We start from the raw sequence: 12,295 nt of genomic DNA on the forward strand, positions 1-12,295 counted from the left end.
TGATGTGAATTATTATGTTGATATCTTTTTTGAGACAGATCAATGTGTTAAACCTAAAGATTTTTTTTTTTTACTGGTGTCAATAAAAGAAAGGAACAGTAATGAATTTTTAAAGAACTTCATTATACTCACACATTTCTTCCTTAGAGTTTTCTTGAAAAAATTCCAAGCGCACTTTAAAGTTTGCCTACCATATTTAAGATGGTTAGAATGAATCTCCTGGCTGCATCTGCTCCATGATAGGAAACCATTGCTGGGTCTGCAACCACTACAGTCTCTATGTTGTATTCTTGGGGTAATTTGTATGAATATCGTTTCCCTCTTCCACTCTCTGTTACTTTTTTAGATCTAGGTCTTCCTTTATCTGCAACAGAGAAATGAATTTTCAAATGTGCCTCCATCTTGGCAAAGTAAATTTTAATAATCTGTTTATTCAATAATTTCAAAATATGTTTACCAAATACCAGTATGTAATGATGATACTATGGTGAGCAAAACCAAGTAAGTCCCCTTCACATGTGGAACCTAAAAGGGCACCTGGCATGGGAGTATGACTTTGGAACAAGACAGAATGGAATTCTGCCATTTACTAGATCTACCATTTGGAGAACTAACATCACTGCATCAGCCTTAGTTTCCTCATCTGTAAAATGAATAATACTAACACCTACTTTCTAGAGTTGGTGATGGCATATAATACGTCACATTAATAAAAATAAAACAACTCAATAAACAAAAAAAAATAGTATAAATAAGATAACCTAATAAACAAAAGGTAGATTATTTTCTTTCGGAGACCTGTAACAAAATAAAGGTCTACTTGCAAGAAGTGCCTTAAGTGACTTCACCACATATCCTAATTTCAGTCAGACATCCCTAATGACTAAAACATTATGCATGGCTTACAAAGGATTTGGTTCTGCCTTCCATCAGGATCATATAGAAGTTTGACCTTAGGGCACATGTGTCAAACACAAGGCCCGCGGGCCAAATCCAGCCCGCCAGGCCTTGCAATGTGGCCCGCACCGCGCTGTCATCACTGCACTCCGCTGTCAGTTTATGACATTGTCAGTTTATGACTGTTCAGTAAACCATTCGGCCCGCGATTTAGGCTGGATTTTAGATTTTGGCCCCTTCTCTGATTGAGTTCGACACCCCTACCTTAGGGTAATAAAAATTCCTCAAACAGGGCCAAATAAAAGCAGTAACCACAAATAAAAATATTTATAAATTTAAGTACATAAAAATATAAAATTTCTGTTTATTAAAACATGCCACTATCATAATGAAAAGCATGCCAAGTTGGAGAAGATATTTATAATGGTTTTTCCATAATAAAGAAATAAAAGCTACTCTACATCAATGACAGATAAACCAATTAGAAAACTGGCAAAGAACAGTGATTTCTCACTAAAAGGATATCCAAACGGCTAATGAAAAGCATATGAGAAGATGCTGCCAGCCGGCGTGGCTCAATGGTTAAACATCGACACCTATGAACCAAGAGGTCACAGTTCGATTCCCAGTCAGGGCACATGCCCAGATTGCAGGTTCGATCCCCAGTGTGTGGTGTACAGGAGGCAACCGGTCAATGGTTCCCTCTCATCATTGATCTTTCTTTCTCTCTCTCCCTCTCCCTTCCTCTCTGAAATCAATAAAAATATTTTTTAAAAGATGCTCAATCTCATTAGTCTTCAAGAAAATAAAAATTGAAGTTACAATAAGTTAAAGTAATTAAATCCTTAGAATGGCTAAAATAAAGAGGTGATTATATGGTGTCAATAAGAATGTGGGGGCAAGAACTGGAAGTCCCATACGCATACATGAGCTGGGAGTTTAAATTAAGATAAACACTTTGAAATACTGATTGGCAACAACCACTAAGGTTGAGCATTTGCACACCCAATGATCAATGATTGAAAATATATACTCATCAAAAATGCATGCAAATCACATGTACGATTTATTCAGAGCAGCATTATTCTTAATAGTTCAAATAACCATCAATAGTACAATGGATAGCCCTGGCTGGTGTGGCTTAATTGGGTGGGCGTGGTCCCATGCACCAAAAGGTCCCTGGTTGGATTCCTAGTCAGGAAACATGCCCAGGTTGCAGGCTCAATCCCCTGGGGGTGTACAAGAAGCAGCTGATTAATGTGTCACTCTCACATCGATGTTTTCTCTATGTTGTGCTCTTATATCAATGTTTCTCTCTCCCTCTCTTTCTATAAAAAAATCTTTTTTAAAAATGGTAAAATGAATAAAGACACTTTGGCCTATTCATACAATGAAATGCTACACTGAGTGGCCAGACTATTACAATCTCTGAACGCACAATAATCTGGCCACTCAGTATGTGTGTGTGTCTGTGTGTGTGTGTGTGTGTGTGTGTGTGTGTAGTAGAGGCCCAGTGCATGAATTCGTGCATGGGTGGAGCCCGGCCAACCTGGCCAGAGGGAGGGCACATGGATGGTTGGCCGGCCTGCCTGCTGGTTGAACTCCTGGTTGAGGGGACAATTTGCATATTAGCCTTTTATTATATAGGATATACACTGAGTGGCCAGTTTATTATGCATTTAGAGATCATAATAATCTAGCCACTCAGTGTGTATACCAATGAAAATAAACCAATTACTGCAGTGTGCAAAAATATAGATGAACCTCCTAACAATAAGTCTGAGCACAAGAAGCCAATTACAAAAGAGTAGGTGAGATTTGGATTATATCCCCCCAAGAAAGGATGTGGAGTGAGAAGTAGAAAGAAAAGGAGGAAGTCCTAGGAAATTCCTACATATAGGGGGTGTACATGTGGAAGAAGACACACTCATGGAGAGATGTAAGAAAAATAAAATGAGAGCCCAAAAGAAACCACAGAGATAGTCACACAATGAGAGGGGCTTTGGACCAAGTTTGTTCCCTTTGTTGCCCCAGCTACTGACAGCTACGTTGGCCCCAAACTGTCACTATTTAGCATCCATATTTGCATGTTACATTTAAACTAGAGGCCTAATGCACAAAATTAATGCATGGGTAGGGTCCCTAGCAGCTGCCAGCTACCAGCCAGGGCCTTCCTTAATTCTGCCCCTGGTAGTCAGTGCACATCATAGTAAGTGATTGAATTCTTGGTTGGTCAAACTCCTGAGGGAACACTTTGCATATTTGGCTTTTATATAGACTAGAGGCCCCGTGCATGATTTCATGCACCAGTGGGGTCCCTCATCCTAGCCTGCAGGATCAGGACAAAACAGGCTCTCTGACATCCCCAAGGATGTCTCCTGTACTGCAAGAGGGCACAGGCCAGGCTAAAGGACCCCACTGGTGCATGATTGGAGCTGGGGAGGGACGTAGGAGATTGACCAGCCAGGGAGGGACTGTGGGATGGCTCCAGGTTGTGTCTGACCCATCCCATTTGGTCCCGATCGGCCAGACCCTAGCAGCAAGCTAATCTACCGGTCAGAGTGTCTGCCCCTAGGTGGTCAGTGCATGTCATAGTGAGTAGTTGAGTGGCCTTAGCATATCATTAGCATATTACACTTTTATTGGTTCAATGGCCAACCAGACGACCAGACACTTAGCATATTAGTGCTTTTATTATGTAGGATAGGCTACTTGGAACAAATCTAAGTTTCTTAGGAATCTTAACTTCATCATACATGCCATCATACAAGTTAGCCACTGGGTGTGAAGATCATGCATATTGAATTAATCATTTTATTAAGTTGCTTCCTTTGAAGCCTTCATTGTCTACACCAACTATGCTTACTCATTCTTCATCTCCTAAATCTTGAGGCCATTTTCCACCCATATGCAAATATAAAGACAACATAATTGATATCACACACTTCCAGTCAGAGAGTTCATGTTAAAACGTGTATTCATTGGGGTTCAATGTATGATCTCCATACTATCCTCCACATACTGATAATAATCTCCACAACAGTTATGGATGGTGCATGGAAATGATTTCAGCAGTGTTCTGAGTCCTAGACATACTCATGATTTATACTAAAACGTTAAGGAATGTATATTGATAATGTCACTTGCCTGCTTAAAGTCTTCAGAGACCACATTTTGCCTTCCAGATAAACTCCTTCCCACGGCACATAACTCCCTGCATTATCTAGTTGATGACTACCTTCCCAGGGTTGTATCTTGTGGCCATATTGAAGACATTTGTCTTCAGCTCCTCGAGACGATGCCATTGTTCCTTCTGCCTAAATGCTTTCCCCATCTAATGACATGCACTAAAAACTTCACACATGTTTTTCATCTGTACGCATAATGTCATTTAATTCTGACAACAGCCCTGAGCTTTGGGTATTACTATCCCGAAGTGATAATGGAGCTTTCGAGAAATAAAGTTTTCCAAAGTCACCAAGCTAGGAAGTGATTGCACAAGAATGTGAAAACAGGCAGTCTGACCGCAAAGTCCAGACTCAGCCTGCATACTCTGCTCTTTTTTCCTCCTGCGGGGTGGCTAAGTTTTATTTGGTCTTTGAGGTTCAGACCCCACCAGTGAAGCCTGAGATCTTGTGCACTGAGGCTGTCACAGTTCTTACCGCACTACAGTGTCATTACTCCTTTACCAGTTTGTCCGAAATAATACATGGATGCCCTGGCCCAGTAGCTCAATTGGTAAGAGCATTGTCCCAATATGCCAAGGTTGTGGGTTCGATTTCCAGCCAGGACACACACAACAATCAACAAATGAATGCATCAATAAGTGGAAAAACAAACCGATGTCTCTGTCTCTCCCCTCCCCCCTCCCCCTTGTTCCTCTCTTTCTCTCAAGTCAATCAATAAATAAAATATTTAAATTTTCTAATTTTTTTTTTTTTTTAGAATCAAGCATTTCTTTTTTTTTTTAATATATTTTATTGATTTTTTTTTACAGAGAGGAAGGGAGAGAGATAGAGAGCTAGAAATGTTGATGAGAGAGAAACATCGACCAGCTGCCTCTTGCACACTCCCTACAGGGGATGTGCCTGCAACCAATGTACATGCCCTTGACCGGAATCGAACCTGGGACTTTTCAGTCCGCAGACCGATGTACTACCACTGAGCCAAACCGGTTTCGGCTAAATAGAATATTTAAAATAAAATAACACATTAGTTGCCTCTTGAGAATGTGAGCTGTGCCTTTTAACTCCATATCACTGTGGGGTGACTGGTCATGCTTATGTTGCAAATAATTAAGCTAAACTTCAGAATTTTAAGAGAATTGAAAAAAGAGTACCTAGCTGGAGTGGGACTGAGGTGTGCTTTAAACTCAGGGCCTCTGACCCTCAACCTTATGTGCCTTCCTTTCCTCTACATTAATTTTAATAAAAGAATACAACAAGGTTGTCTTAAAGTATAAAAATCCCCGTTTTGAGAAAATATTCATAAAATAAATAAATGTAAACATAATGTACTTAGGCTTCAAAATGCAGAAGGGAAATCATACAGAGACTAAGTTGAATACAAATAAATTTTATGATTCCTCTAGAGGCCCGAGGCATGAAATTCGTGCACGCATAGGGTCCCTGGGCTTTCCCAGCCATCAGGGCCGATCTGTGGGGTGACTGGTGGGGCAATCGGGAGGGACCCCCACTGGCACCTGCCTTGGCCCGCCTGCACCACCAGCTCACTGGCCTTGCCCCCTGCCACCACCACCAGTCGCCTCCCTCTGTGGGGCAATTGGGGGGCCTCCACTGGCACCTGCCTTGGCTGGTCTGGTGGCCACCCGTGCACCAACCCCAACCCCCATCCCGCTGCCGCCGCCGCCAGTCGCTTCCCTCTGCAGGGTGACCGGTGGAGAGATCTCAGGGCCCCCACTGGCACCCGCCGTGGCTAGCCTGGGGTCTCTGGGCTGAGACAACTCCTGCACTAAGCGTCTGCCCGCCTGGTGGTCAGTGTGTGTCATAGTGACCAGTCATTCCACTGGTCATTCTGCCATTCGGTCAATCTACATATTAAGGCTTTTATTATATAGGATTGTGCAAAGGCAAATACTGCAATGTTATTCAAATTTGAATCATGTGTTTAATATGTGAATATATCAGCCTGAAATAAGAGCTCCAATTAGACATCTCAGTGTAAGTAAATAAATATTTTATTTCATAAACTGTTCATTTTAAAATGATTTTTTTTTAATTGTATGCTCTTAAAAAGCCACTGAAAATAGGTAAGCTCAGTAAATCATCCAACTGATGACAGCTTAGCATTTCTTATATGCAACTGCTTGGTACAGATAGGTCAATTAACCTAAAATAGTTATGCCTAACCAAAAAAAATAATAATAATAATAATTAAAACTTCATGAGAAATGCTTGTCAAATGTGAACCAAGTATTTATGCTTTATAAACCTATTAAGATTAAAAATTTTCTAGCAATCTTTCCCCCCTACATAATGACGCACACGAAGCCTGCTTTCTGTGACCCATATACATGGGTGTCTAGAGCAGCTGGAATTGACTACAGTATAACTCATACAACGCTATCTCCTTAGATGGACTAAATTCAAGCTGTGGTTGCTGTTGTCATTTCACCATACAAAAGCCGTTCTGTTGCTTGTTTGTAATGCTATGACATCCATTCAGCTGTTACATGCCTTGTGCTATAGTTCTTAGAATAGAGAAGAGAGATGTGTCTTTTTTTAATTGACTTGATCATGTACACTGAGTGGTGTGACAGAGATTCACTTAACAACTTTTGAAGATGATTCCCAAAGAGACTGATATTAAGACCTTTCACAAAATAAAACAGAAACCACGGATTAACTTGAGATGAATATATCTAAACAGAAACAAATCGTAATTCTTCCTGAATCCAAACACCCTATGCATCCTATGGCCTCTGCAAATGTTACTCTTGTCAAAATTCATATATCCAAATCAGCCTCAAAACCATAACCAACTTTAGACTTAATATCTTGGCACTTACACCTAATTTGAAATCTGCAAGTCAAATTTTAAAGTCTTTGCACCAAGAATTCTTCAATAAATTCATATTTCCTCAGATTCTAATCTAATATCAGTGAATATTCACTGAGATGTCTGGTTTAGATGTTTAAAATTGTTCCGAGGGAAACTCATTATTTGCTGGATGTTGGCTACGACTTCCAGATCCTACTTATGTAAGAGAAATCATTCATTTCCCCGGCCATTCTTGCCGATGCCACAGAGCTCTGCCAAAGGAAGTAAGAAAGTGCACAAAATAGTCACCATTTCATGTCTGTGAAGTGCTAGCACACAGGCAGAGACAGGGTTTGGTGGTTAGGAATGTCTGTGCCTCTGAAACTGCCAGGTTTAGGGTATGCTGATACTGAGAATAAAAGCCAAAGAAATGTTTACCCTTCTTCCAGTCCCTCTGATAATTTTAACCTCCAAGATGAGTTTTACTTGGGTAAAATGTTTAAAATTTTTTAAAAAGATGCTTCTGGCCAAACCAAGAGCTCACAGGATCAGTTTCAGGATTCCCAGTGTCATGTCTATCCCAGCGAGGTGACCCACATCCCAAGAGAAACACTTCACAATATAGGAGAGACGTGGGGTATATTATATGTTAATCTCTGAAGTCCTTGTGAGTTCATATTTCTTGATATTAAAAGGTGGCACTTCCCAGAAAACTAAAAAATGGACTGAAAATATATTTAATTGCCATTAACCAAAGAAAAAAGATAAAGCTAGTAAATGAATGGATGGCTGCACGGATAGAATTTTTTGACAGATCCATCTCATATTGCTCCCCCAACCCCCACATTGAATAGTTAGTCAAATCTTTCAGAGGGCATTACCTGAAACAATACCACAGAAATGACTGTGAGGAGCTGGCTTCTCTGTGACTTTCTCCTGCACAGACCTTTTCTGCCTATATACCCGGTGCGGGTGACCCGTTATCGCCACTGTATCATTGAGTGGTTCAATAAAGATGAAGTCTTCATTGAGCTGTATGAATCCCATCTGGAATGAATAACATAAAGAGACATGTAAGAAATGCCATTTGAATAAATTACTTTCTGGGTTCCCCTAACTCGCACACTATTTTCTTTCACATATGTGCATGCATTCTTCTAGGGAAGCTATTCGGGCAACCGCATAATAAAGTAACTGTCTTCCCATTTTATTACTTCATCTTTATGTACTTTATTACACTAGCAAAAACTTCATTTAGCTAGTCTTAGCCTGTGTGGGTGGGAGGCGAGATGCCAGCAACAGATGCACAGTAAAACTTCTGGAATGTTAAAGGCTCACTTTGGGAGACCCATGGGCTCACTCACATGGACGGCATGTACAGAAGAGCAATACAGCTCTTAATTGCATACGAGACATAGTCCAGCTTTTTGACAATCATTATTTAACAAAGTAAGTCGTGTAACATATCAAAGCAAACATAAGAGACACAGCATTAGAGTCATTATGTAAAATATTCTTAAGGCCTTCTACTAAACATTTTGAAAACCTGTGAACAATAAATTACAGGAGAAGAAAGAGCATCACTTATATAAACAAGTTTCATTTCATGCAATGCCAAGAAAATGGATTTTAAAGTTCGCCAATTGTGGGCAGAGGGCTAAAAACTGTAAAATGTGGTTATGATCAATAAAAAGAACTCATAACAAGTAGGTATCCTTTTATTATATTGAAGCTAAGCCTAGTCATTTCTTTCCTTTTTTAGAATAAATTTGCATTATAACTAGGAAAATATTCCACATAGAAGAACATATGACTTAATCTTTTCAATTTTATTTTACTCCACTGTAATATCTACATATATATATATATATATATATATATATATATATAATTGATCACTGTTAACTCTTTAGTAATTATTTTTGAATAATCCCTTAGAACCTGCTTATTCATACCCAATCTGTTAATATCAAAGTTCATAATTCTGCTTTGCATTAATTATATATAGTTCATTTTAATTTGATTCACATATACCTACCACAGCAATAATATAATTACTTTTTCAGACATAGTAATTCTTCCAAGCTGAATAGTAAAATAAATCTACATTTTTTAAAAGTACATTTTCCTTAGACGTATAGAAGAAGCTTTTTCTTTTGCTTTATTCTAATGATTAAAATATATTGCATCTTCCATATAAAAAGTCCAGGTGATTGCGAATATGCTATCTCTTATCATTCTGTAAGAATTAACATTACAAGATACCTTAAGTAATCTAAAAATCTTCCTCAATTTCATTTTATTATATCACAAATAAAATTTTGAAGAACTAGAAGAACAGTTCCACTCGGCCAGCATAGCTCAGTGATTGAGTGTCAACCTATGAACCAGTTCTAACACTGCTCAGGGCACATGCTCAGGTTGCAGGCTTGATCCCTAGCGCAGGGCATGCAGGAGGCAGTTAATCAGAGATTCTCTCTCGCCATTGATGTTTCTACCTCTCGCCCCCTCTCCGTTCCTCTCTGAAATCAATAAAAATATTTTTAAAATAAAATAATAGTTATACCACCTCCATCTGTCCCCTTCTCTCTCCCTCACTCCCTTTTCTTCTCTCTCTCTCTCCCAGTCTTCTTCCCCTAACCTCTTTCTCCCCCCCATCTTTCTCTCTCTCTCTCTCTCTCTCTCTCTCTCTCTCTCTCTCTCTCTCTCTCTCACACACACACGAGTGCAAGCTCACATGCACACATCATTTGTGGGTAGGGATAATGCAAAAAAAAGATTTACCCTAATGATTGTTTTTAAATATTTTTCTTTAAAAATATGTATATATTTGTCCAGCCGGCATGGCTCAGTGGTTGAGCGTCAACCTATGAACCAGGAGGTCACGGTTTGATTTCTGGTCAAGGCACATACCTGAGATTGTGGGCTCAATCTCCAATAGGGGGCATGCAGGAGGCAGCCAATCAATGATTCTTTCTCATCATGGATGTTTCTCTCTCTCTCTCACACTCCCTTCCTCTCTGAAATCAATAAAAATATTTTTTAAAATAAATTTTAAAAAATATGTAGATATTTGGGGCATTTTTTTCGTGTAATTTTAATATGACACTACAGACACTTTTAAAAGGAGAAGGACCAACTTAAAAAGAAAAAAAAATGTTATTCATTCAAGGTATATTTACTGTCTGACCACAGCGTGCGGCTCAGCTCACTCCAGGGCACGTTCGGTGTTCTCTCTCCATGGACGTGTTTCCTGTCCGAGATCAAAAAACTATCCTGCAGCTTGGGAAGTGCTCTAGCTGAGGTTGGTTTCTTTCAAGATAATGACGTGTACTAAAAAGAACTGCAGAAAATCTTTAGGTGTTCTGTGTCTCCACAAAGGGCTTACGTTGTCCACTAATAAAACAGGTTGTTTTATCGGTACTGTGATTGTACAGGCCATGGAAGAACACAAATCCACACTAACTTCTCTGACAAGGGCCTCTGTGCCCCACAATCTTCAATGAAGCCACACTCCCTTTAGGGCAAATATTGTCCTCTCCATTTTAGAAGGAAAGGAAAGATTGTGTGAATTAGTAGGACACTGTCCCTTATCTATTGTAAAATAAATGCAGACTATATGTGTGGTTTACTCCCAGTTGCTCTTTTTAGATTTTTCAATGAGACATTACATGCAAATATTTGGCAATGAAATTAAGTTTCACAGTTATTCCCTACCTTGCTTCTGTCATCATGTACATTTCCTCATATGGTGGCATCTGTTATTTTGTCACTGAATGTTATTCTTTGATTTGACGATTCAGCAAGAATTTCAGTGTTTTGCACATTCACCATAACTTACATAAAGGTGTTGCCAGCCATGTCTTCTCTTACTGGTTCTGATATTTCATCTATTTAGATGCCTCTGTGCTTTTTAAAACAACTATTAACATTGATTTACATGTATGTTTACTGATACTGCCACCAACTTCTAATCACAAATTGAAATTTAATTTGGCCAATATGCACGAATTTTTATATATTGTTTCTTCAATTCACCAAATATCACTGTTGCATTTGTCCGAATTTAAATGAACCATGGTCTATTAAATAGACAAACAGATTCCAAAATCTAATCTCTATATATAAAAGGCTAATATATAAAGTGTCCCCACGGGAGTTCGACCAGGAGACCAGGAGTTCTATCGCTCACTATGACATGCACTGACCACGAGGGTGCAGTATGGAAGGAAGGCCCCAGCCAGCAGCTGGCAGCTGGCAGCAGGGAAGGGAGGCCCGCTGCCAGGCAGAAGGAAAGCCCTGGCCAGCAGCCAGAAAGCCCTGATCAGGTCTGATTGCTAACCAGGCCTAGGGAGCCTCCCCATGCATGAATTTTGTGCACCAGGGCTCTAGTAGAAGCATAACTAAAAATTAACTGAACAATTAGAAAGAACCTGGCACTCTCCACTCTGGTTCCCACTCCTACTAGGTTACCTCCCTCCCTTTCACAGTCTCACTTCCCGTTCACTCACAAAACGGAAGCACTACTGTGGTTATTTTTCTCAAGTGTTCCCTTCATGCTTCCATGCGCTTTCCTGAACTTGTCTGTATTTTACAAAACTTTGGTTTTCTAGCTCATCTTTAACTGAACTGGCTGAAAGCATTTTATCTGAGGCTCAAGCATGTATTGTGAAAGTCTTTGAGAATATCCTTTAATATTAGTATAGCACAGTGGTCGGCAAACTATGGCTCACAAGCCACATGCGGCTCTTTGGCCCCTTGAGTGTAGCTCTTCCACAAAATACCACAGCCTGGGCGAGTCTATTTTGAAGAAGTGGCGTTAGAAGAAGTTTAAGTTTAAACAATTTGGCTGTCAAAAGAAATTTCAATCGTTGTACTGTTGATATTTGGCTCTGTTGACCAATAAGTTTGCCAACCATTAGTATGCAAATCGCAAGATCTAAATTCCATTAGTGTTACAGGAAATTAGGTGATAGATCTTATCACTTCAGGACACAAGAGGAGTCCTGAAGAACAGCAGGCTTTGGCTAAGACTGTGGCAGGGTGGCTCCCTGTGAGAGGAGGCGTTTGGGAACAAGGGCAAAGAGGACTTGAGTCTCAGAAACAGTTCAAGAAGAGGATGGCTTGAGAAGAGAACTGGAGAAATGTAGCCAACAAATACCATGAACCCATATAATTGGGAACATCAAATGGCCAAGTGCTTGACAGCAGAAGGAAAGCCCAGCTCCTGAAGACCTGAGGACACTGGAAGCAGCACAAGTGTTTCATTTCTAAACAACAGCAACAGGAGTTGCTGAAAAGTTTGGCATCAGTATCTGCTTGTAAAAACACTTTAGACAAATATTTGTCTGATGCTCTACATGACCTGAATGTCTACACAAGTTTGGCCTTATTTTCT

General features: G+C 39.8%; 1 protein-coding gene across 1 annotated transcript in view; it reads right to left on the bottom strand.

Annotated features, from left to right (window-relative positions):
* The window catches only part of ADAMTS19 (ADAM metallopeptidase with thrombospondin type 1 motif 19), a gene marked incomplete at both ends in the record, with an annotated part of 195,179 nt that overhangs the window by 149,524 nt on the left and 33,360 nt on the right, over positions 1 to 12,295 (bottom strand). Inside the window, 2 exons of the mRNA XM_084886566.1 lie at positions 192 to 364; positions 7,779 to 7,944. Coding sequence (XP_084742692.1) covers positions 192 to 364; positions 7,779 to 7,944 — 339 coding nt within the window. The remainder of the gene's footprint in view (positions 1 to 191; positions 365 to 7,778; positions 7,945 to 12,295) is intronic.

This window comes from Pipistrellus hanaki, assembly GCF_964339955.1.
Source record: "Pipistrellus hanaki genome assembly, chromosome: 5".
Taxonomy (NCBI): Eukaryota; Metazoa; Chordata; class Mammalia; order Chiroptera; family Vespertilionidae; genus Pipistrellus; species Pipistrellus hanaki.